This window comes from Marmota flaviventris, chromosome 10 (genome assembly GCF_047511675.1).
Source record: "Marmota flaviventris isolate mMarFla1 chromosome 10, mMarFla1.hap1, whole genome shotgun sequence".
Lineage (NCBI taxonomy): Eukaryota > Metazoa > Chordata > Mammalia > Rodentia > Sciuridae > Marmota > Marmota flaviventris.
The window spans coordinates 1,654,618-1,680,550 of record NC_092507.1 but is presented as its reverse complement, the minus strand read 5'-3'; the positions used below and the strand labels follow the sequence as shown (position 1 = coordinate 1,680,550).

The window sequence follows — 25,933 nt, the reverse complement described above, 5'->3', positions numbered from 1 at the left end:
ACAAGAGAGCAGTACACTCACGCTGAATCTCTTGAATTAAGAATCCCACTCTTTCTGGCCAAAATCAATTTGTTATCCTCACGATTTCCCCGGTGTTTAACAGAGGGAATGGAGGCGCTGCCCGGGAAAGGACCTCCTAGCGTCCCCAGCGAGCAGGCACACAGCCACACCCGCCACAGCATGATGGGACAGCACTGCCCCAAGGCACAGAGCAAGCCACACGAGAGGGTCTTGGAGGTGTGCCCCTCCACTAGGGCCCCTGGGGAATTGGGGACACAAATAACAAAGGCCACAGAGGCTCCTCTGTGCAGGAGACTGCAGTCTCAGAAGAATCCAAACTCCTGAAGACAGGAGACTTGAAAGAACCCAGCCTCTGTTCTCCAGCACCCTGGACAGCTCTTCCTCACAGTAGGTGCTTAGTAAATATTTGTTTAATAGGGGAACAAATGAGGGAAGGCAGGAAGGAAGGGCGTTTGGATATTTTGTGAATTGAACAAAATGTAAGAAATTCCCTAAGCGCATCAGTCAGGGTGAGTGGGGTTATACCGCAGTAACAAACAGCCTCTGAAATTCAGGGACTTGCTGGGCACAGTGGTGCACGCCTGTGATGCCAGCAACTCAGGAGGCTGAGGCAGGAGGATCGCAAGCTTGAGTCCAGCCTTGGCAACTCAGCAAGACCCTTTGTCAAATTAAAAAAAAAACAAAACTTAAAGGTGCTGGGGGTGTGGATCAGTGGTAGAGTAGCCCTGGGTTAAAGTCCTAGTCCTGCCACTTCAGGAACTTAAAATACCAGGAGTTTTAGTTTTCACAGAGCCCAGGGTGGCGCTGCTATGGCCAGCAGGTGAGCTTTCTCTGAAGTTTCTGGTGCCGCACGTGGAGCAGAGTGTCACAGGGTGCCCCTGAGAGCTCTGCAGAGTCACAGGGTGCCCGACTGCTCACCCAGGAGCAGGACAGCCTAGAAGGCTCCATCCCCCCCAGCCCAGTCCCGAGTCCGGAGGTCAGACAGACACCCCCTGGTCATCAGACCTAAGGTCCCACCCCAAGGCAGGACCTGCCGCCCCACTCACAAGGACTGTGACTCCAGCAAGCCACAGTGGGACAACCCAGCAGCAGGGTCAAGGGTCAACTACATCCGCCATCTGCAGTGCCTACCATGGCAGGCAGAGCGCCCAGAACTTCACGCCAACAGCAAGGAGCCCATGGTGACAGTGACCTGGACGCAACCACGGGACGCACCAAGCAGTGGCTCTGCCAATTCTGTGTGTTCTCCCAGCCTGCCCGTGTGGTATGTGTGTGTGAATCACGAGTGCGTGTGTGCACGCCAGGCTGCGTTCTGAGAGCCGCGTCCGTGAACAGTCCCCTCTCCGTAGAGCAACTGCAGGTTCAAGGAAAATCGAGCGCACAGCACGGAGGTCTCGGGCGGCTCCTTTCCTCCTTCACCCCTCGGGCTCCAGTGGCCAGCGTGTAGCGTGTTCAAGGACCACCCTGTCGGGGTTGGAGGACGAGCTCCCCCACGTCAACAGGAACCTGTGTCCCACGAGGGCTCGCGTGTGGCCCCCTCCATGGACACTCCACAGCCTTGTACCCAAAGTCACGACGTCCCCTGCACTCCCCTGGCCGATGCCCATGTCTGCCCACTCGCCTCCCGGCCCCACCTGACCTTTCCATTCCTCTAGCTTTGCCCTCGGCAGAACACCACAGAGTCGCGTCACACACGCGTGACGTTTTTGGATTGGTGTCTCTCCCTCGGCAATGAGCGCTCGAGATTCGTGGGTGTCTCTACCTACCCGCCCGCCAGGTGGCTAGCAAGGCCCCACGTAGCACTGGGTGGTCTAAGGGCCTAAGGGCCCATTAGTTATGGCACCAAGCAAGGCGCCACCCGGGTGTCCTCCACCTCGGTTCCAGACACATTCTCTGCCAAACCGCCCAGCAAAGGGTCCTGGGACATCCCCTGTGACGTGCCTGGCACCTCTTGGGAGGGTCTTCCTTTCCCCTGGTGGCTCTGGATCCATGGCCACACCCTCTGTGTGAGAGAGATGGCCGGCCCCCAGGACACCTCGAGGCACTCCACAGATGCCCGAGGTGGACAGGGCAGGGAAGCCATGACACAGACATGCTTAAAGGACAGGCTGTCACAGGCTCACGGCGCCTCAGCCTTGCCCAGGGGCTTCCTTCTCTAGTTGTGCACCTCCAGGGATGTCCTGCGCTTGAGCTTGTGACCTGGGGGCTGGTCGGGGTCAGCTCAGACACCACCTCCTCCAGGAAGCCCCCTGTCCTCACGTCTGTACTGTTTGCTGTGCAGATCTCCCACGGAGACGGAGCCCATTTTCCACACAGTCCTGGGTGCCGGGGCAGGTGACTGGTTTGGGCAGGCATGGGAAGAAGGGCCATCTGTGCCCTGGCCTGCGGGAGCACACACCCTCTACAGCCCGGGGTTCCAAGGGGGACGACAGGCTTCCTTAGTCGCAGCCACAGTCGCAGGATGGCTTATGCCGACAGCTGCAGGGGCACCTCCCTCCAGGGCTCCAGCTGGCCTGGGCTTGCTCTTCCCTGAGCTCAACCATGTCCGCAGCACTCGGTTCCTGACCGTGGTTCCTGAAGGGGTGGTCAGCCGGCTTGGACACCTGCAGAGCAGCCCTGGGGCGGCGGGAGCGCAGGACACGCTTGCTTTGGGGTCTGGTGGGCAGTGTTTCCAAAGGGTCCTCTTCACTAGTGGTGCTGCCTCAGGCCTGGCCCACCCCCCGCACCTCTTTTGCATGTGGTCAAGGGGGCTAAAGGCGCCTGCATGGCATGGTGGGTAGCCTGGCGTAGGGCGGGCCCTCTGTGGGCGATGAGCGAAGTACAGTGCTGCATGGTGCCAGCCCCCGGGGCCTGCACTGGGGCAGGGAAGGTGGGATCCCCCTTCTCGCTACCCCACGTCTGTCTTTCCTCCCTTCTACGCCACACTGCTTCCTGTCCCCAACACTATGGACCAGGCGGAGCCAGAACTGCTGTGAAACAGGGCAGGGGTGACCCTCAGTGCCAGCTGCTGACTGTCCCCACCTGGGACCCACACGGCCCTGCAGAGTCAGCGGTCAGGACCTCATCTCACAGAAATGTGCAGGCGGGAGGTGAGCCCAGGTTGCTGGTGCCGCTGGGCCCCCTCCCCACCCTCCTTCATGGGGGAACTTCCCGGGCTCAGAGCTGGGCCCAGGGAGCTGGGAAGGGCCTCTCTCTTCCAGGTTCCAAGGGCCTGTGCAGGCCATCCTTGGCTCTGAGCTGTTGCCCTCCTGGGGAAACACCAGCTGGGACCTCCACTCCCTGTGGCTTCACACCTGGAGAGGCCCCCCAGGGACACTGGCTCAGAGAGGAGGGGCACCCATGCCATGGCCAAAAGCCAGTGGCCAGGCCACAGGGAGGGTCCCAAGGGTCCACAGCACAGGGGTGGGTGGCCCACATTCCCTGCAGAGGCACCAGACACCTAGCACGTGCCTGCACAGATAGAAGTCAACCTCACACTCATGAGGACGGAGTCCCACAGTAAGACAAGGCAGGTGCTCTGAAGGCCACCACCAGGCCCTGAGAGCCAGGTCCTGCCAGGTCCCCACTCCACCGAGCAGCACCCACAGCAGTGAGGCAGGTGTTGGCGCTTCTAAAGCAGAGGAAGCAAAACAGAACTCAGAGCTGATATATATTTCTCTCCTAATAGTGTGGCACGATTTAATTAACTCAATATTGCACCCACCTGAAGATTACGGGCCAAGGTTATTGACGCCTCCATCTGGCTCCTATAAAGCCGATAATACAGCCAATAAATCCTGCCTCGGAAGCCAGTGCCGGAGAGGCGTCCTCCTGCAGGGCTGCTCAGGTGATGGGGCCCGAGAGCCCCTGCAGGGCTGCCCAGACACCCCAAGACAGGAGGAGGGGAGGGAGGCAGGTCAGACAGGCCTGTGAACCCTGACCCGTGGCAGGTGCTGGGATACCAACTTTGGAGGCAGGTGTCCTCCAAGAGGCCTGACACTCTCCATCACCAGGTTTGGGTGCAAGGCCATGGGGGCTGAGTTGGTTCCCTGGTTCCCAGCATAGCCAGGGTACCTCCTCTTCTGCTGTCCCTGGGGCCCGGCAATGTTGCTCCCTCCTCTCCTGAGTCTGTCCCTGGACCACACAGGGCCCTAGGACCTGGGCTCATCTCTGGTCAGGCAGAGGAGACACCTAAGGTGCAACTCCAGGGTTCAAGGCCAACTGCCTACTGTCCCAAGCAGATTTGGCTGGGAGGGTGATGGGCTGCCGCCCCCCCCCCCAGGGAAAAGCTCCCAGGGCTAACCTTGCGGACTGTGCACCTGGTGGCTTCTGCATCTTTCCCCGACGGCTGAGGGTGTGCCTGCTGCTGAGGTTTGGGTTTCAGCAGAAAGTGTCTGCAGGGTGGGTGACACTGCAGATGACAGAAGGTTCCCCAGGGCCACTGCTCTCACACACTGCAGTGACCCCGGGTAGCAGAGCCCTGCCTGCCTGCCTGCCTGGGGCTGGCCCTCCGTCTCCAGGGCCTTCAGATGTTGGCCACAGACCCCAGCTCATCTATTCCTCACAAACGGGGGAAAATGAATAGCCCCTCCTGGTGAGCCCTGAGCACCCTGTGCCTGTAGGCCTCTTCTGACACGCAGGGCCCTGGAGACGACACCACCGGTGGCTGCGGCAGGTAATAAATTACCTCACAGGAAATTAGTCAGCTGCACCTTGCCCAGCCTAATCTGATGTTGAGGCTGATTTCAGGGATCTGCAGGTGGGGGTGGGGTGGGTAGCCAGTCCACTCAGTTGAGGAGACAGGCAACGAGACTACATTTCTAAAGTGGTCGTCCAGTCTGGGGCCACCCATAACTCACCTAGGCCAGGCTCCAGGGACATTCGTCACCCTTATCAGCACATGAAGGGGCCACAGAGCACGTGAAGGCAAGTTCAGGGACTGCTAGGGGGAGAGGGCAGAGTCCGCCAGGGCCTGGGCCTGCAGAGGCTTCCACTGCGGCGGCCCCTCCCTCTGCCTGGTTTCTGCCCTGGTCTTTCCAGATGAGCGTCAGCAGCTGTGAAAACGGGGTCCTCCTTCCCCCAGGGAGGGAGAAGAAGCCAGGAACTCGGGGCCACTGACCCGGCGCCCTCTTGGGAAGGGACTGCTCTTGGCCGCATTACACCTCTCCGCTTTGCAGCCTTTGATTCAGCAAAATCAAGGATGCGAACTTCTTAGGAGTACTTAGTTTCCATGGCGACCAGAGCTGACCTCAACATTATTGTTCTCAAGAGGGGACTGACTTTACGATATGTTCATTCACTGAATTAATGGACTCCCGGTTCTTTTATCAGCAGCCCCCGAACAATGGAAAGAGAGACGTGTCGTCAAAGGGCTTTCAGACACTGTCCAGCCTTTTGTCCCCGGCTTACTGCGACGAGGCAAGTCTATTCAGCCTGAGATTATCAAAATCAACTCGGGGCTGTCTCCAGGGCAGCTAAACACACTTTGGTTTCATAAAGACATAACTGATCCTACATGCAAATTAATAATTTTGATTGCAGGGTTCTTAGGGTTAGAGACTGGTGTGATTTTTTTTTTTAATTACATTTGTAGGAAAACTGCAGGTCAATGGCAGAGCTTTGAGTTCTCAGTGCCAGCAGGCTGGCTGTTTAGGGGGGCAACCAAGGAACCAGGAACCTTTGGGAGTCCTGTTTCCAGAGGCATCTCGAAACACTGAAGGAATAGGATTTTGGAAACTCACCTCAAAGGCACAGAACTCAGAATAACCAAGGACACCCAGGCAAGGGGCGTGATGGCGTGCCTCGGGCGCCAGGGAATGCCAGCGGGAGCCCATGCGTGAAGGGCAGCCTCTCATTCCAGCTCCGCTGTTTCAGGCCTTCCCAGCCACCTCCCTCGCCCGCCCTCCTCTTCCTCCCCAGCCCTCATCCACATGCACGGAAAATGCCTCTGCTTCCCCCAGGAGGCCACCAAGCGGACGACACACACCAGGCCACCAAGCTGATCTCAACCCCTGGCTACCCGGTGCTGTGCTGAGCTCAATAGCCTAGCAAGGCCACAAATTCACCCTGCAGACGGCCCAGGCCGCGGTCGGTCGGTCGGTCGGTCGGTCGGTCGGGGCCTCCAAGTGGCTGCCTCGCAGAGGACTCTGGGCAGTTGCTCCTGTCTTTGCTCCCACCTCCCTGGACACGCTGACCTCTCACCCCCGGCACAGAGTCACCCTTCATTAGGGAGTCCCTCCCGGGGACCGGGAACCTTTGGGAGTCCTGTTCCCAGAGGCATCTCTCCTGGGGCCACACAGAAGCACACGGCCAGAGAACCTCCCGCGGGAGAGGCCACGGTTCTAACGCCCAAATAATCATCTCACAGATTATAATTATCCATCAATCACCCTGTTTGGGGGACAGGAGGCTGGGCTATCAGGTGACTTTTATGACCTGTAGCATTTTGTAGATAATAACAAGGGGGCTGGGGGTGGGGGAGATTTATGGACCCATCAGGGCTGCTTCCTGGGCGCCTGCCCTGCGCCCTGGGGCTGGCTGGGCTGCTCCTTTCCGGCAGCCTCAGAGTGGTACCTTTTCAGGTGTCTGGTCCAAGTCCTAATGATGTAAGCGGGATGAAGGATGTGTTTGGTGGCGGGAGTAGAGAAGGGGAGGAGGAGAGAAAATAAAAACACAAAAGGGGGAGGGCACTTCCTCCGTCTGTTTTCTCCGGCCGCGCTGTAGCACTGTATTAACCGTCCTTCCTTTTCAAGACGGTGAAAGAAAACAAGATAAAGTGGGACAAAGGGAAAGGCCGCGGGGCTGTGTTTCCCCTTTTCATATCACCGAAGAGATTGAATCAAAATTCTTTCGGCTGATACCATCACCCCGGGTGGACTACACTCTTGTTAACGGATAAATTCAAGCCCTCCAGAAAGTCAAAGAATAAATTTAAGCCTTTTGCCAAATGTCTATCCTATTGGATTTTGATAAGACGGCCATTGAGCCTTAATAACGTCTTCCATCCATTTTCCGCGAGCCCTTCACGCGGCTCTTTATTCGTCCCCAAAGCCTCTTCGCTCGGCCTTTTTATTACGGGCTCCGCGCGCTCTCCAGGGAGCCGCGCGGCCGGTGATGGATGGACAACTCGCTAGATTATCTCCCGCAGATGTTTGCTCTCCAGGAGCCCGGGGCTTTCCCTCTAAGTAAACAGAGACTAAATAGAGTCCCGGCGCAGGGGCGGTCCCCGAGGTCCGCGCCGCGAGAGGGACGCGGCCCAGCGACCCGCCAGAGCGACTTTTCAGGAAGCCCCGGGGCCGCGAGGTGGCCAAGGCACCTGGACGGCGGCGGAGAAGAGCGGTGTCGGGGGGCTGCGCGGTCACGGGGGCGCGGGCCAGGGGACAGGGAAAGGGGGACGGGGTCGCCAGGAGCAGAGGACGGACGAGCCGAGGGAGCCTGGGTGGACGAAGGAGGAGTGGGGCAGCGGCACTGGGTGGCGGTGGGGAAGGGGACTGCGGTTGTGGGCGGGCTCAGGCCAGGTGCTGCTCACAGGCTGTCGCTGGGATGGGAGCCCCGGCCCCGCCGCGGGCCTGGGTTCAAATTCCGCCGCCACTGGGCGGTCCCTGGCCTGTGAGCTCTGTGGTCCCTGCAGCAACCTTCTCTCCAACGCGTAGAATTTATAATAGCGACTGACCCCTAAACCACCCTTCTGCACCAACGGGTCAAGCCCCCATAGAATTAGCTAACTCCTTTGCATCTCACTGAAGCAGACAGAAGACAGGAAGTATAAGCCTTCCCAGGAATGCCAAAGGGAAGCTCTGAGATGTCACTTGAGCAGCCCAAGGTCACACAGCCTCCCAGCCCCCTGCTTCTCTGTTATATTTTTAATGCAAGTGTGAACGTCTTTGGGTTCACAGAATTTGGTTCTACAGAATTCACTGAATTCACCCTTACCATGGCACACTAGGGCACGTGGGGTTACATTAGCAACAAACAAATTGTATCTATGTTCGAATTACCCATAGCTGTAGTAACCTGTCTGTTCCCAAGGCTTCAGCTTGGAAGAGACGCAAATGGGCCCTGTCTTGTCTTCCTGCCTTGACCTGTGACCCCCATTGCTCCTCTCTGAGTCTAGTCCCCTCTGCCCTCCCAGACCTCAGCACCGGCTTGGGTTTTTGATCATCCCACCGCAGGCAAGCACCAGGGCCCCTGAATGCTACTGATGGCCAAGTTCCGAGGCTGGAAATCATGGGATCCCACGCGCGGGGGGCCCTGAGTGGCAACTTCTCAGTCTGGTGGGAGGTGGTGGCGGACAGGGGTGAGGATGCCCCTCAGCAGGCCGCCACCCTCCCCTGGCAGCTCAGTGGGAAGGAGAGGGCTGGGCTGGGAGCCAGGACAGAGCCAGCTGCCCACATACCCTGGGCTCTGGTGCCCATCAGCGACCTCCCTGGTGCTCAGCTGCCCTGGGGTTGGATCTGCTGGGGATCTGAGCAGCCCCTCAGCCTGAAGAGCTGCAGTGAGCTTCACAGGGACCTGCGTTTGATGGGTTGCTCCAGCACACGGGGCAGGTACCAGTGGGTCCCTGGCCACTCAGCACCTTGCACCACAGGCAGCACAACAAACTTGGGCCTCAGCAGACAAGACCTCGTTCGGGTCCCACCATTGAGACAACACAAGGCAGATCACAGACAGTGCCGCTGGTGGACAGAGGAGGGAGACCACTGATGGGCTCATCCTGTCTTGTTTGGGTCTGGTTCAAAAGTGGGCAGCGCTTGCCTCTTCCCATGGCCCTTTCAACTTATACTTGACCTTTTGACCTCCCGCCTGGACTCTCATCCTCGGGGGCTGGGTAGCCCCTCCACCCATCCCTGCACCCAGTTCAATCTGGAGCTTCTGCCGGGCTGCCTCCACCGCCCATCAGGGGGCTCACACACCTGGCGTGGTGCCCTGTGCAGTGGCGGCGGGGAGACCAAGGTCTCGTGCCCGCTCTAGACGGCGCGAGGTCAGAGTCCACGGCAGCCCGCTTCAGGGCAGGAAGAGAGGAAAGCTGCTTCCTGTCTTGTGCTGCCCTCTGTCCTCTGGGAAACACAAGTTCACTCAGAGGCAGGGAAGGAGAGGGAGAGAGGGACAGACTTCGCCACAATTTGAGCCATGGAGCAAACCCCTGAAGGGAGGGAGGCCTCGGGCCTCGGGCAGGCAGCGGGGACTGAGAAAGACACCTTGTCCCCCAGAAGGGTCCCTCCGGGGCTGAACAGCCCCCAGAGATGGGGATGAGGAAGGTGAGAGCTTCGGCCAGGGCCGGAGGTCCTTCAGGAGCCACCTCAGGGCCAGAAAACACCTGCCACACCATGTGTCCTCCGACTCAGTGCCTGGGGGAGCCGGCCCCTGGCGTGGTGCGGCCCGCCGGCCGACCTGGCACCACCTTGCCTTCCCCTGTGCCCAGACGCTCAGCCCAGTCATCCCACAAGGTCAGCAGGGCCTGCTGGTGATTTTAATAGCAAGCCAGCCGCACCCATTGGGAGCTGGTGGTCGGCGCTGGCTCGGCCTCCCCAGCGCCCGCGCGGAGCCGCCTAGCAGAGCCTGGTGCAGCACGAGTCGGCGCTCTGCATTTCCTCTAGTTTCAGAGCCAAGATGCCCAGAGGGAGGACACCACTGAAATCCCAGACCCGAGACCAGCTGCAGGTTGAGTGCACACACACGTGTCCTGGTGTGTCTGCAGGCCTGTGGACTCAGGCTCATCCTGGGTGGATGCTGGACTCTACCTGGCGAGTGGTTCCAGGTTCAGAGGTCAGCTCCTGCCCCTGGCTGTCCCGATGCCGGCTCACACGAGGCCCAGGTGTGGCTCTCCTGCCCCTGCTGCCTTTCTGGATCTTTCAGAGCTGGTGCCTGTCATTTCGTATCCAGCCCCCGTCAGCGGGGACTGGAGAGTGGCCAGGCTGACACCTTTGCTTTCTCCCGATGGTTTGCTTATACAACAGGTTTGCTGGGTCTGCCGCCAGTGGCCTCCCCCAGATTCTCTTCATGTGAGTATCCCGTGAAGATGGCTAAGTCAACACAACCTGCCTTTGTCTGGTTTGCACCCATCTGCCTGGCCCCAGGCACGCCCACAGCTTCTCCTGTCTTCACGAATGAGATGGCTCTGTGCAGCGACCCTACCTGCTTCCACAAGGAAAACGAGCGTCTGCCCCGAGTACCCCAGGCACCGCGCTGAGCACACGTGGCCCCTGATGGCGCATTGCTCCTGGACACCAGCAGGGCAGCAACGGAGAACCCACATGGTGTCCCGCGGACAATCAAATCACACAGTCCTCTACCCAGGGACGGGAGCACGTGACGGGGAGAGGACGGGACGAGCTCTCCTACCTTTCGGATGCAGCCTTCCTGGGACGGCACCTCGGGATCCGCGAGCATTTGCTGCAAGACAAGTTCAAGAGCAGCCGTTAGTTTCTGGAGCACCAGGCTCAAGCTACATACAGCAGGCTGCACGTCTGGGCAGATCCTGCTGTCCTCTGCGGTAATGGGACCAGGCCCTGCGGCGTCTCCACGCGGGACACAAAGGGTTCTGAGGCTCCTGGGACCCCTGGGCTGAGGACTCTAAGCCCAGGGGACATCTTCCCCCTGGAAGCACTGTCACTGGTTCCTAATGGCTCCACCTCAGAGATGGAGCCACTTTGCGTAGCTCCACTGTTGCCCTGCAGGAACTGGGTGAGGTCCCTCCAAAGGCCAGCCACACATGTCATTACAAAATCAGGGGCACGAGCACCCCGGGATGTGTGCCGGATTCCGCCTTATTTCCCCTGCGTTCCACCCACAAACCCAGCAAAGCATGTGGAGCGCCAGCTGCCCGTGTTTGCCTAGCAAAGGGTGAGAGGGCAGACGTGGCCACGGCCGCGCAGCAGCTTCCGGTCTGGCTTGGGAGGCAGAGCTCAGGGGAGCACAGCCCAGTCCCAGCAGAGCAGGGGGACGTGGGGAGGCACCAGCGAGGGCAGCGGTCACGGGGGAGGCCCTTCCCTCGGCTTCCTCTTGCTTGGCAAGTCAGAGGTGGTCGCCCTGGGTCTTGCCCTTTAGAGAGCCCCAGGTCCCTGGGAAGATGGAGGCGTCTCACAGGAAGGCAGGCCGAGGCGAGAGCCGTAGCGTGTGGCCTCCGGGAAGCGCCCTGTGTGTCCACAAGACCCTCCCTGCAAGCTGCGGCCTCCCGGCAGCACGGGACCGCCTGCCTTCCTGCTGCTCCTGGACCAGCCTGGTGACCACGGGGAGGAGTGGCCGCCGCCTGGCGCTCCCCCCTGGCGCGGAGCTTCCACGCGGAGCTTTCCTTGGCCCCGCTCAGGACAGCCGTGGCCTCTCGCCCAGCATCGCTCCCCCAAACCAACACGTTCCACTCCAGAGGGCGGCACGTGGGGGACGGGTCCCAGAGGGCTTTCTAAGCTGAGTAAACCGACACATGAGCTGTAAGTGTTGGACTGTCCCCAGGGTCAAAAGGGCCTCCCGTGGACTCACACGTGTAGATTAGAGGGAAACCAAGTCTGAAATTGACTCCTGAAAAGTGACACGAGGAAGGGTGTCACACAGGGAGCTCTCCTCCCCTCCCCTGGCAAGGACCCTGGTGCCACCGGAGCCCATGCAGCCTGGGAGAGGACCCGGGCGCCGTGTTCCAAGGCCTGGCGCGCGTGCCCGCCCAGCTGTCATAACAAGAAGGCATGTTCCCCGTGTGGGATTCTGACCAGTTGGGAATTTTATGCTTCTTTTAACAGATTCTGAAAATGTGGTTTGGAAAGTGGCTGTAAGTGAAGAAAGAGAGGGAGACAGAGGATGGTGAACCCCACAGTGAGGCTCCGAGAAGTGTCCAGCAGAGACTCGCCAACGGCCAGGTCACCAAGCTCTGCCTGGGCCTGCGCGGGGAAGGGGAGGCTCAGCGGGGAGGCTGCAGAAGGCTGTGTTCTGCCCTCGTCTGTCTGCTCTTCACTCCTGAACCCAGGGCCAGGAAGGGCGGCCCAAGGCTCGGCCAGTGCCGAGGCAGGAGGAGAGAGTGAAGCTGACCACCTGGATCTCCCAGAAGCCATGCTCCCCAGAGGCTCCTGGAAGAGATACAGACAGATCTGCCCTGGCCTGCACCTGGACACGTCCCCAGCGAGGACAGAGGCCTGGGTCTGCACTGCACAGGGCGGGGTGTCTGTGCCACAGTTTCTAGGAGAGGAGTGGGGGGGAGGGGTCGTCACCTCCTGGCTTCGGGGTGCAGCTTGAGCCAGGAGAAAACCAGTGTTCTCGTCTTTTCAAGGAGAGTGGTGTCTGGTGTCCCTGGGGCAAGATTCAGCCCCGGGGGGCGGGGCCACTGGGAGGACCCTTCTTTGGAGCTGACTCAGCCCCATGTCCCGTACTGCCTCAGCCAGACACTGCTGCACAGGGACACGGCCACCTCTGCCTGGGTGGCCCTCAAGCCTCACCCATCTCCCACCCTCCTCCTGCATCAAGCTTTGTCAAAGGAGGCCCCACGCAGCCTGAGCGGCCACCAGGCTGGGTACGCCCTCCCTGGCAGGTCCCTGTCGGGGACCCTTCCCAGGGACGGAGCTTTGAGAATCCCCAAGTGCCCACTGAGCCTGTCCAAAAATGCCATGTGACGTTGAGGAACAGTTTCCAGGCTGCCTCCTCCGGGCAGCAAGGTCCTTGCTCATACCATGGTGGCCCACATGAGCATCAAGGTCATTGTCAAGGTCAGAAAAAAGAGCCTTGTGGAGAAGAGTGTGGCCAGGCCTGGGAGCCTGGCTGCAGGTGGGGTTCTGGAGGCCTCCTCGGGCTGGCTCTGCCTGGGGACAGCTGGGCTGTCCCAGCTCTGGTGGAAGGATGCCCCAACACAGTAGTGACCCTGGGGCTCCCCAAGATGAGGGAGAGGCTTGTATTGCAGCCTTGGCTTCCGAAGGCACCGTTAGGGGGCTGAAGCCTACCCGGGCCCAGCTGCCTGCACCCCGCCCACGGGCCGGAACTCGCTGCTCACGTCTCTGCATGGCCAGCACACCCCAGCCTGCACGCCCCAGGGCCGGCCTGCCCGCCGTTCACACACATCCTGGAGCCCTGAGCGCTGCGCTGGGCCCCACCCTTGGCCTGGTGGGCTCTGGCCGGATGTTTTCAGGTGGCCTCCTACCCCAGTCGAGCCAGAGCCCCACTCTGTCCATTTGCACCTGTAGAAAGCCGCCCCCCTGGAGTGGGCAGGGGGACAGAGGTGGTCAGGGAGGCCCCCAGCACTGCACGCCCATAGCCAGAGGGCCCAGGTTCGCGCCCTGTTGGCCAGTAGTGCCCCCTGGGCACGGGCTGCCCTCCACGTCCGCCCAGCCCACTCGCTGCCCTCCACTGGTCAAGCCGCTTCCCACTGTGGGCTTCCCTCCTTCCTGCCCTTCCCAGGTCCAGCTCAGCCAGGGGCAGTCGAGGGGCAGTGCCCCCCTGGACCTCGTCCTAAGGCTGGCAGGGCCCTTCGACAACTTGGTGGCCTCACAAGCCTCCTGGCGTTTCATGAGATAAATGTGGTGTGTGGCCACTTGGCGGATGGGGTGGCAGGTGCCCATGAGCTAGGATGGCTCCAGGCAGCAGCGGAAGGCAGAGGTGGGGCCGGTTCCTCTCTGAAGACTCCTGGCCCCTGGTGGATGAAGCCAGGCCAGGCTGAGAGGACGTGGGGACAGTTTGGGCTGAAGCCTCACCTGAGGAGAAGGGACCCCAGGGCAGCCCATCCGCTCCCAGGCCTGGTGGGTCCTGCCGCCTGCTCCCACAGGCCCCTTGGCCTGTGTCCGGTCACCCACACCCACAATCATCAGTCCAGCCAGGGAGCCTGGGTCAAGGCACCAACAGGAGGACCTTCCCCTGAGGAGCCAGAGAGCCACCCTATAGCAGGGTCACTGCCCCACACCAACGCACAGAGGGCACGTCAGGAGCTGCGTGGCCTCCACGGCCCTCTTGCTGTCCCTGAACTTACATTAAGGGACAACGTGTCACATAGATCTGGAGCTGAGGGTGACTGCATCCACCACCCTTCAAACGGGGAGGAGCACCCCTGTGAACGCACCGTCATAGCGTCTGGGCCCCTTCCCTCCGTTCCTGGAGAAGCCAGTATAGACTTAGGGGAGGTTTCCACCCACCCAGCTTGTCATCGGATAGGGACACAGAGGGACATTGGACAACACTTTGCCTAAGAGTTCAGGATGCACCAAGCAAGAGACCGACCAGACCACGCAGGCCTCCACCCGAGACCGCCAGGCCTGCACCGGGGACAGGCCTTGGCTCCCAGGCAGGCTCCTGGTTCTCTCTGTGGACCCCTGAGCGGGTCCCTTTGGATGGGCTGTTGCCTGTGGCTGCTGGGCCGTGGGGCTCTACTGACCCACAGCTGCAGGACCGCCAGGCAGCAGGGAAGAGCCATGCGATTCCGGTTCCTGGGCCCTCCTCAGTCACACAAGGCCTGCGGTGGGGGCACCCAGCGCAGCGGCCCCTTGGAGGAAGCAGTGCCCGGTGGTGGCTTTCCAGAAAGAAGCACAGCCTGGAACGGTGGGCTGGAGCCGTGTTCCGGAACTGCCTGCCCCTATTTAATGGCCCGCCTTGGCAGGTATGAATGCCATTAACTCGGCCTCCTCACCCGCTGCTGACCTCGGTGGAAAAACCGCCGGACGCTCTCCCGGAGCCTCTCAGCCTTGGCGTCCGCCCCGGCCGGCTGCTGCCTCGCTGAAAACCCTCTTTATTTTGCTAGCTTAGCTTCAGCACACGCACCGCTGGCTTGTCGATTGCTGGCAGTGGCTCTGGGCTCTCCACTTCTCTGCACCCCGGCAGAGGTATTAGGTGTGTTTTGATTAAGCATTTTAGCCAAAAAAGCAAAGTCTGACCTCCGGCATTTCGCTTCTCTCTCGAGTGTCAGTGCCAGGATTTAGCTAAGTGGGGTTGGTCAGAATATCTTTTTTGACTTAAAATAAATACCCTCTGTTCTCCAGGAAGTCAGTGAGGAGTAGATGCACACCCACGGCATCTCCGGCTCACAGCTGCGCTCGGCCGAGGGGCATGGTGCACTACATCGGGGTCTCAGCAGCCTGCTCTCCCTCCAGAGACTGTTGGGGAAGAACACCTACGGGGGAGTCCAGAGCGGGCCCTGGCCACAGGCCACTCCAGAACGCGAAGGAAGTGGACAGAGCGTGTGCTCAGGCCTCCCTCCACCTGGCCACAGAGACCCCCGAGGCCCTGGCTTGTCACTCGTGCCCCAGGCCCTCGAGCTAAACCTGCTCTCTCACCTGCATTCCTTCCTTCCCATTTCTGAAGAAGTTTCGTGGTAGCCACAGAGAGGCCTGATACCCTCCTCTGTGGGTGCTGCTGGGCAGTCCAATCTGGGAGCTCAGGGCTGTGACAGAGGGGAGATTGAGGGGACCCCTAGGCATCCCGTCCTGGCTCTGAGCCTGGCTCTGCTGACCCTGGGGGGAGTCCTGGGCCTCCGGGGCGCAGGCTTCTGCTGAAGGCGGTCTGAGCAGATGGCACAGGACAGTGGCAGAGACTGCTGATGGCCTGTCTGCGGGGTTTTGTTCCCCTTCAGCAGTGCCCTTGAGTACGTGCTCCTTTCTGGAAAGATGGAATTTTAAAAGCACAATTCTCATCCTTAGTTCTCTTTCCAGATCCAGGTCCAATTTCCCTGGTGTGGATATTGCCTTGAAGTCTTGGTTCCGGCCTGGGGGCGACTTGGGGGGACGGGCCCAGGCACCTGGATGCGAACCTGCTTGTACTCCTCTCCCCAGCCCCACTGAGCCAGCAGGGACACACTGGCATCCCACCCTGAGCTTGGGCCATGGAGGGACAGAGGCCACTGATGGACACATGGGTGGAAAGGAGCCACGGGCCCCACCCTTCCGACCTGGACTCACACCTGACCTGGCCAGCACTGGCCAGGGCGGGGGACGCTCCCCGGGGCCTGAGTGTTGGCAGAGCGGGGCTGGGTGGCGTCCCGCCGGCAGCGGGCAGGAGCCATGAAAGGGGTTGAGTCACCAGCAGCCGGGCCCTGGCTCCCTGAGCAAAGGCCCAGCAGTGTTGACACAAACTCTTGAGCTCTCAACTGGGAGTGGGGTCATATTTATTTATTTTTTGCATTAAAAAAAATCAGCTTGGCCCTGTTTGAGCTGCAGAAATGATTTTTTTAAGGAGCCGTGGACACTGTTTTTAGCTTTTATGCCTAAACAGATACTTCTCAGTTCTTTCAAGTGAGAGCTGTCCAATGAATGGGGCTCTCTCTTCACTCCTAAGGAAAATATTTACACAGTTGAGCACGGCATGCAAAGGGACCTGGACTCTGGAGAGCCCGTCCCCTGGACGCAGAGAGGCCTCCACGCCTGGCCCACTCCCGGCCGCAGCCGGCGCCCTGCCCGCCCTGCCCACGGGCATTTCCATGCCTCGGGCCTCACACCCTGTCCTGGGGGTCCTTTCAGAGAACCCCACGCCTGGGAGAGGAGGGAGTGGCCCTGGGGGGGTACCTGCAGGCCTCTGCCTCTCAGCCCTTCTGTTGTGCCCCCCAGAACCCCCAGGCTGCTCTGCCTCCAGGCCCCAGGAACAGCCCTGGCGGGACCTGCCTTCCCCAGAGGCCTCCCCAGGAACCACCTCCCTCCCGGGCCTGTCTGGGTGTGGCTGGGCCTTCTGCCGGGCTCTGGTCACAAGAGCTCACCCCGGGCCAGCAGGCTGCAACCACACGCCCCGCGATTTTCCTCAGACACGGGCCTGCCTGCCCCGGCTGGCTGGCACAGCTGTGCAGACCCAGAGCCTGGGCACGGTTTGCCCGCTCTCAGACGTTCCAAGAACACTCTGTTCACTGGCGTGCCCACTGCCAGCGCGCGGCCCCTCTGCCTGCAAGCCCTGCCCAGGCGGGGCCAGCCCAGCCTCCCAGCTTCCGGATGCAGGGCGAGCCAGTCTCCAGGTGACAGAGCCTGCGTCTTCCGGGTCACTGTCCCTCTGCATCCTCATCCCATGCTGAGCACCCTCGGTCTACACCGCCTTTCCTTGGTCTACACCACCCTGTGAAAGGCGCCTTGGGACCCTGAATGGCACGTGATTGAGGACTGACTGGTGGGGCTGGGGAGGGCCACCCAAGGGAGCCGAGCACCACAGGGGAGACCCAGGGCTGAGGCGGGAGTGGGGCTGGAGGTGGGCAGAGGCGGGAGCCTCCAGGCGGGAAGGCCGTGGCCAGCCCAGGGAGCTGGTCTTGACCGCGGGGAGCACGGACAGGGGCTGAGGTCGGGCATGACAGGCAGGCGGTGCAGGGAGGTCCAGCTGCAGGGAGGTCCAGCTGCATGTTCACCTGGTCCCAATGTGGCTTGGGTCCACTCTGAGGGGCAGGTGGTGTCTGCTGCTTGTCCAGCGTCACAGAATGCCACTAGGGGCTCGGGCCTGTACCCCCACTGTGCGCCCCCACCTGGGACCTCTCCAGCTTTCCTGGTGGAAGCATTTGAGGCAGTCCAAGGGACAAGACGGTCACCAGTAAAAGGGGAGATGGAGGTGAGCGAGGACAGGGAGTGCCAGGAGGTGCGCTGGGGACATGGCTCCATTAACACAGTGGAAGCTTGCAATGAATCTCTGGGAAAGAACTACGATTAGCAGAGGAGGAAGCGGTTCAGAGAGGTACAGAAGCCTTCCCACATCTGCACAGCAGTCTGGGGTGCACCCAGGATTCAGGTGGAGGTTTGGGGACCTATAGGATCAAGGCAAGGGCCCCGAAGGGGCAGTGCAGCTAGGTGGCAGGCTAGGCAGCCCCTCTCCCCGGGGGGAGACAGAAGCAGCAAGGTGTGGACAAGTCTGGCTTCTGACCTCAGGTCAGCCAGCATCTGCCAGAGCAGGGTCCCCACAGCAGGCTTCCCAGAGCAGGGTCCCCAGAGCAAGGCCAAAGCACCTCATGAAGGACCCAGGGAAACACGAACACCCCAGCAACATGCGCCTTCATGGTCCTGGACGTCAGGGGTCCCTGGGCGGAGCAGCCCTCTGGACGGGAGTCCTGCCGCGCATCGCCTCTCCTCCTGGGGCTGTGGGAGATGAGCAGGCAGGGCCACCTTGCCCTGACTCCGATGGGCCCCTGAATCTAACTCTACTGTGACATGGCAGAGCTGGGGGCAGGACTGGGCTGACCGCCTGTCCTGGCAGGTGGGCGGGGGCTCTGGCCCCCCACCAGCAGGACGGATGGAGAGGATTGCCCCTGCCCATCACGCAGGCCAGGCTCCTGTGCTGGAAACTGGTATCCATCAGAAGTTGGTGATTCCACATGAGCTGAAGGTGACCTTGACCCTCAACTCCACAGACTCCCTGCTCCCTCCTCCTCCTCAGCTCTCACCAGCCCCGCTGCAGCCCATCTGGAAAAGGACTCTCTGGACTTAACAGAAAGGAGGGGAGATGCCAGGGTCACCCCAGAAGAGGACCCCTGGGACGTGGGGATGTCTCAGGGATGAGACCCTAAAGGCAGGGCCACCCACCGTGGTCCTGAACCCTGGCCACGCCTGCAGGATGAGCTCCACTGCCCAGGGCAGAGCAGCCGGCCCACAGGAGCTGAGACCCAGCGCCGCGGGTCACCAGGCAGGGACTGCACCACCTCTAGCTGCCCAGCCTCACTGGTCGCTGTGGCGGGCTCTTCCTAGTGACAGCCTCCTTCTTGAGGTACGATTGGCGAGCAGAAAGCACCAGCTATTTAGTGTGAACACCTTAAGGCCTGGAGGTCAGCCTCCACCTGTGGACCAGGGCCACCGGCCGTGCCCTCCACCCCCCCCCCCACAGGTTCACCGTCGTGTCACGTGACCCCTGTGCTAGGAGAACGCCACAGCAACTGCGCTCTCAGCAATAGGCTCCCACAGTCCGGGGAAGCCAGCGGGGCCTGTCGGCCATCCTGCCGGCCATCCTGCTGACCCTGGCCAAGCATCGAGGACCAAGAGGGCCACGCCCAGAAGCAGGAGTGGAACCTAGAGGCTGGTGTCCACACGTAGAGGACGGTCCTGCTCTCTGGTGCCTCTTCCGCCTACGCAGGTTTCCTAGTGTCAGCGGCGGACGGGGAGTGGCCTGAGAAACACAGCACCCAGCTCCCCCGGGGCCACGCCCTGCCTGCCCTGAGAGCCCTGGGGTCCCTCACACACAAGGAGGGTGCCACCCAGGAAGGGGACCACTGGAGTCCTCAGTGATGGCCCGTCAGGACCCCCGAGTGGCCCCGTGGACTCAGTGTCTCTCAAGGGGGGTTTGCTTCCCCTGTGGGCAGTATGAATCATAGGGTCGATTATCGATTCTCTATTAACATTTATCTTTTATTCTCGACCCTTTTTAGTTATGAAAATAACCTTGATATTGACAGAGTCCTATTGATGAACTTCAGCCTGACCCTGCCTATTGATAACCAGTTTAAGGTGAACTTTAATCATCGTAAGTGAGTAAAAAGGGTCATAGATCTCCTGGCAATGGCTGTCACACAGATGGGAATGCTTTGGCCTGTGGCATCAGGCTCTTCCTGGGCTGGACGGAGCAACTCTCCTGTTGGGAACTGGGAAGATTTCGGCTGCCTGGAGCCTTCAGTTAGTTAGTTACCTGCAGCCTTCAGCTACCTGGAGGTGGGAGGGCCAGGGATCATCCTTTGTGTTCCAAAGCAGAATCTAGTTTTAATTCCCTTAAAAACGGCAGGCAATGCTTTCTGGGGACCAGGGACAACGCAACTTGAAGCAGGCAGTGCCAGTGTTCAGGCTCCGTCAGGCCCTCTGGGGCTCACCTTCACTCGTCTAATTCCCTCTTGCCCATGCTGCTTGCTCACACAGCAGAAGTCTGTGCACTCTTCGCAGTGGGGTCCCCCAGACCTCCAAGCCGAGGCAGCAGGTGGATGACTGTTCCCACTCTTGCATGTGACACCATAACCGTGGGACTGGTGCCAGCATGGCTCTGCCCAGGCACCGTTGCATTTCCTTATTCGAGGAGACTGCCGAGGCTCAGAAAGGCTGAGAAACTTGCTAATGTCACACAGCCAACTGCAGCGCATGCCCTGAGCCATTAGCTTATTTGGCTTCTGCAGAACTGGTTCCATTTGGAGAAATGGTTGGGGGTGAGTGAGGAACAGAGATAATAAAAGGAGCTTCGCTTTCTCTCCCACGATGAATGTTTCCAATCTTCCAGGAGGGGCAAGGCAGCAGAGCGCCGGGTGCCTGGGTTTGGTCACAGCTGCTGTGCTAGCTTGAGACCACCGTGTGTGGGGGTGGTGGGAGCCGAGAGTCCAAACAAGACCGCACACTTGCCTAAGGGGACCCGATTACAGGAACAGCTGTGCCGAGGAATTCCGCGCTGATCCGCTGTGAAACGGGGAGCCTCTGGGATCCTGCAACTGTGGCTGCAGCCAGGTTCCAGGGCTCAGATCTATCTGCCTTCCGGGGTGGGGAGTCGGCCGAACCAGCGAGGCGTGGCCCGGCCCGCTCTGCCTCTGTGGGCCCCCTGCTGCCCTCCAGGCCCTTCTGAGTTCAGGGCCAGCCACTGAAGGTGCTGGAGGGAGAGTTCTACAGGTGCCCAGGGCAAGGCTGTCTGGGCGCCCCTGGGCGGTCCAGGCCACCATGGGGCAGTCGCGCCCTCCTCCCCACTGGCCTGTCCCAGAGCTGGCTGCAGGAGCAGGACGAGGAGCACCAGGCTCAGGCCGCCCGCCCTTCCTGGCCCAGCAGGACTTCTCAGCACGCAGGTACCTCATCTGCACACGTGACACAAAGCATGACAGATGACACGAAGCCACAGGTGAGGGTGGAAGGGACGCCAACAGTGGCAGGCCCGGCCACACAGCCCTTAACTGCAACATGCCGTGGAGCCACTAAAGTCGTCGTTGTCTGCTGGTGAGATGGCCGAGGCTCCGGGGGCAGACCACGGGGCGCTCAAGCTCACAGTGGAGACAGAGGCCTTCCTGCTGCCCAGGCCCCTCGGGGCTCAGAAGCCCTATGGCCCCTGGGCCTGATCCAGCCTGTGGCCTGCGTGGGCATGGCCTTGAGCTAAGCCTGGCTTCCACATTTTGAAAGGGTGTTAAACAGAGAAGAGCCCGGGGGAGCCTCCCCAGGGTGGAGGAGCCCGGGCACCTGAGGCCGTTCACAGAGGCCTGTGGCCTCCTGCGGTTCCATCGCCGGGAAGAGGACGGGCGGGAAGGAGTCGGTGTCCTTGGGTCCAGTCCAGCTGCAAGCCGGGAAGCAGGAGAGGGGTTCCCTGGCCATGCTTCAGGAACGATGGGCTCACACGGGCAGTGGTGGCTCGGCGGTCCCTGGGTCCCTTTGTCCCCACTGTTGCCAACACCAAATGGCAGAGGCAAAACCCCAAGTAGAGGGAATAGAGTGCGGTCTGGACTTCCGGCACCTGGCGGGCCCCTGGCCTGGGGTTTTCTTTCCCCAGAGAGCGCAGGCAGGAGAGGGAGGTGCCAGGCTGAGCAGCCAGCAGGACAGGTGGGCAGGGCTGCGGCGTCCCCCAAGCCCACGGCCAGGACTCTCTGACGGGGACCGAGGGCGTAGTGTGAAAGGGTTTCCTCTCACTTCCTCCCCTTTCTTTCCCCCTATTTATTTTCCAACAAGGAGAAGCACACAAAATTGTCACAGAGGAAATCCTAAACTGCTGGCTGGAATTTCTTCCTTGAGCTGCAGGACCTTCCTCTGGGGGAGAGGCGGCCCTCTCCCAGGGCTGAGCTCCTGCCTGCGTGGGCGGCGGCGGCCGTGAGTTTTCTCCCACAGCAGCCCAGGAGCCCCCAGGGGCCCGGCCTCCTCCTCCAGGAAGATGTTTTTGCGAGGCCCTGGTGGCACCTGAGAATCTGGAATGTCCTTTGAGCGGATGCGCTCGCACCCCTGCTGTAGAGCCCCTGACATACCCGGGTACCACAGGGAGTTGACAATAGGGACAGGTCTGTCCCTGTGAGACCCTTAGCAAAAGTGTCCTCCAGGGCTTTCATTGCAGGACAACCCTGGGGGGGTCCAGGGGTCCCAGAGAACTGCAGGGGGCGCGCATCCTGCCCCCAGCCACAGCGGCCGGCAGCAGTGCAGGAAAATGCCAACCGGACGGGTCGCCAACGCAGGGTGCAGTGTCCCCTTCCTTCCTGCCTTGTCCCCAGGGGTGAGGGCAGGGAGGCTGCTCTGAGGAAGAGTGTGCTCACACACCTGCGGAGCCTGGAAGAAGGAGGAGACCCTCCCACCACCTCCTGCTTTGTCTGCCTGAATGAGCTGCTGCGTTCCAAGGCCTCCGGGTAACTGGGAGGGAATCTGTCCCCCGGTACCTGCTGACAAACTGAGAGGAATGACCCCATCAGCGCAGGAGGAGGAACTGCCCAGAGAGGGCCCACGCATGCCCCCATGGGGGACACACACAGGAGGAGAGTGTGCTCCACGCTCCACGCTCTGCACTTGAACGCCAGGTCCTTCTGGATGCATCTGGGTTGCTGTGTGGGCCTCCGAGCTTGCGGGGAGGCTCACCCAACGGCCCCCACAGGCAGCAGAACGAGGCACTCAGGAGAACGCTGGCCATCTCCAGGGCCCTGGGCTCCTTGCTCACCTGCCGTCCTCAGGAGTTGGGCGGGTTTCCCTGGGCCCCAGGGGAAGGTTCACCAAATGGCTGTGGAAATGGGCACCTCTGCACGCACGGGCTCTGGAACCGGCCAGGCTCCCCTGGAAGGGCTGCAGAGGTGTCCTCTAACTCAGCTCTACTGCAGAACTGCGGGGAGCCGGGAGAGCTTGCTCGGCACCCTGACTTACTTGCTCTTCCTAAAGATTGAAGAGGGAGTTAAGGTCTAGCCAACAGGGAACCAGGCGAGGTGTGGAAAGCACGGGCATAGGCCCAGCGAGTCCTGGGCAGAAAGACAGTGGGAGAGAGACAGAGGGGAGACCAGGGGAGTTGGGTGCCATGGGGAGGGGCTGGGCAGAGGCATGGGCAGGGGTCTAACAAGTGGACCGGGCTCCTGGGCAAGACATGCAGGCTCGCCAAGGAAAAGAGATGACCTCTGGGGTGGCTGGTGGCTCTACCTTGGGGCCAGCTGTCACTTCTAAGCACTTGGGGTGGAGGAGCCAGGGCAAAGCCCCTTCAGGTGAAGCGTTAGCCCCACCTCGGGCTCTTCTCAGCCTGGCATGAGCCCCCTCCCAGAGGCTGGCCAGGGTCCTTCCAGGCCCCAGAATGAACAGCGTTTCTCAGAGAAGGCCAACACCACCTTCCCCAAGACCCCGTTTTGGGTTGCTTGGTTGGGCCTGTTTTACTCCTGGACTTTTAAGACAGGGTCACCTCTTGACAAGCCTATCAGACGCTGAAAGTTCTGCAAGTTGAAGATGCACTGGATGCACCCGCCCTCCAGTTGCTGCTGCCGAGCCACACAGCACACTGTCCAGGCCCTTGTGGTCACAGGGCTGGGAGCTGCTGCCTCTGTCCCCACAGGATCCTACCAATACCACCAGGAAAGACCAAAATTCGGACCCTGGAGCAGAGTTGGTATGGAGCACATATCATCTTGCACCTTGAAGTTGGAAATCACGTGTGGAGCCGGCGTCTGTACTGGACACAGAGCCCTCTGTTTGGGGCTGCCTGGGGTTTGCCAATTTGCCTGTGAACATTAAAGTAGAAATCCTCGGCCTGCTTCCGCCCGGCCTCAGCCCGCGGCGTTCGGCCTTAGAAGAGCCAACACCCCATCCCTGCTGACCGTTCCCTGGAGGTCCAGGTCTGTTCACTCTCCCTGGAGGCTCTCGAAGGCGTGACTGCTGTGAACACGTCAGAGTCGTATCAGTCTCAGCCTGACAGCCTTTCAACTGGCAAAAGACTCTCTTTTGTCCTAAAGATGTTGCTCTTCCTGGATGGAAGAATGGCTTCATGAATGAGACACTTAGGTTGCAACAGAAGCTTGAACAGGAGCAAGCCTGCGCCCAGGACAGAGACCTGGGCTCTTGGGCCAGCCCCTGGCCAGCCTGTCCCCCATAGAGCTGGACCTCAGGTAGAGTCCTGCTTAGGAGCAGCGGTTGCCCCAGAGAGGACCTTCCCAGCCAGGGTTCCCGGGTCCTGCTCTTCCAACATTACAGAATGCCTGAACCCAGAGGTCTGGGCAGCATTGGGAGCCCAAGCCAGTGGTGGGGACCCTGTCTCTGCCTTCCCCAGGGCAGGCTGCAGCAGTGGGCCTGTCTCAGGTCCCCATCCAGCTCTGGGCCCACAGGCCCCAAAGCCCCTTTGGCATTGGCCACTGGAGAGGAAGGCAGACCCGGGCACGGCCGGCTGCTCCTGTGCAGTGGGCTGTCAGGCTGTGGCCTCCCGGCACCTCTGCGGAGGGCTCCTCTGCGTAGGGGCTCCGTGTCTGAGACACCACAACCTTTTTACCCAATTTTCCAGCTGAGTTGACTGAGGCCCGTGCAGGTCAGGCAGCTTGCCTGGGGGTCACTGAGTACAACAGCTAAGCCTCTGGCCCCAGGACGGAGAGGCAGGGCCTCGGCTCCTGCCCCTCCTCGCCAAGGCCCTCCATAAATAATGGAAGTAACAGGCTCCTCTTCCCTCGGAGGCCGAGCTCCCCGCACGGCACCAGGCCTGGGGCCTGCTTTCTGCCTGCGCTCGCCGGCTGGAGGCAAGGTAGGGATGGAGGCGAGCGGGAGGCCGGGGCTGGGCGCACCAGTTGGCTCCTGTGAAGGCATTAATTTGTAACAGACGGCAAAGCGCTGGGAAGGGCGCGGACGCCGCGCACGCGACAAGGGCCGAGTGTTCACGGCTGATGGTTATTAGCCCGTTATTAAACCTATGAATTGCCTCTTTCATACCACAGTGCCTGTCCTTAAAGAGCTGTATGAACGAACATTAACCAATCCAATTAGCAAAAGACACTGTATTTGTGTAATTAGTAATTTGAGGCTTTGTTCTGTCCTGGTCTTAAAGAGACGGCATTGGCTGTTGATTAGCGCGTAACACTGTACAATTAGGAGAAGTGGCCCGAGATTAGCCAGGAATGTTCCGTTCCCTGGGGTCCTCCCCGAGGGACCCGGTCTCGCTAAGACGTGCAGGGTTTGTGTTTGTGGCGTTTAAGCGGATCCAATCGCTTCCTCTCACATCCAAACTCCTCCCGCAGTTGGCATGGCCTTCCGCATCCAGGAGGGGAAATATTTATTTTCATTATAAATTTAGAGGCTGAGTACAGTAAGGAACCTTGTTATTAAATGCTCCAAGCCCAATTCTGCAGAAAATCTCAAAATCCAACTTTGAGTATTGATTGCAAGATTTTTTTTCTAATCAGATGCCAAAAGGAACATTGTGGGGAGAGACGTCTCGGGGCCGCCCTTGCCAAACGGCACTGCTGTTTATGTCTCTGAGTGAGCAGTTACATCTCGGAGACACAGAGACTGCCGGGATGGGGCCAGATGCTGCAGATAAGAGCAGCCTGCGGGTCCTGGGCCCCGTGTTCACAGTGCACCCCCACGGAGACCAGCGCTGAGATCCCATGTGACCATCGGGATCCAGGTGGCTCCCCAGACAGTCCCGAGTGGGAAACAACATGTCCGCGTGCCCTGCGCCCCTCTGTGCTCCTCCTGGATGTCTCCAAATGTTGCTAGTTAGTAAACCTGCAGAGCCAGCCCCTGAAGCTGAGCAGCCCCTGGCACTCCTCGGCAGATTTGAGCTGTGAACAGGAAGGAAGTTGGCATCTGCCCCCAGCCTCCCAGCCTCTGTCCTTGGCACCTGAGCTGCCAGAGGGGGAGGGGGCAGTGTCCTGGGTGGGTGTCTGCCTGCTGGGCATGGTCAAGGTTGTCCACGCTCTCTCCAGGTAAAGTCTGCCCTAAAGCAGCGCACTGGGCCTGGCTCACTACGGCCATCAGTCCGGGAACAGATCAGCCTCGCCCAGCCACCCCTGCTCTTGGGGACAGAGAAGGCCGTCCCCTGTTCTGTCTGCTGGCCCTGTGGCCCCGTCTCCAGGAGCTGTGTCCTGGGAGCTGACACTGCTGGTCGGAGCGGATATCTGCGCTGCTCAGAGCCCAGCTGTTTG

The 25,933-nt window shown here is 60.5% G+C and overlaps 1 protein-coding gene across 6 annotated transcripts in view; it reads right to left on the bottom strand.

The window, feature by feature from the left end:
- Prdm16 (PR/SET domain 16) overlaps window positions 1-25,933 on the bottom strand; it is a 307,066-nt gene that overhangs the window by 142,192 nt on the left and 138,941 nt on the right. For all 6 annotated transcript variants that reach the window (XM_071617269.1, XM_071617270.1, XM_071617271.1 and 3 more), the window contains one exon: window positions 10,342-10,392. In XM_071617269.1, coding sequence (XP_071473370.1) covers window positions 10,342-10,392 — 51 coding nt within the window. The remainder of the gene's footprint in view (window positions 1-10,341; window positions 10,393-25,933) is intronic.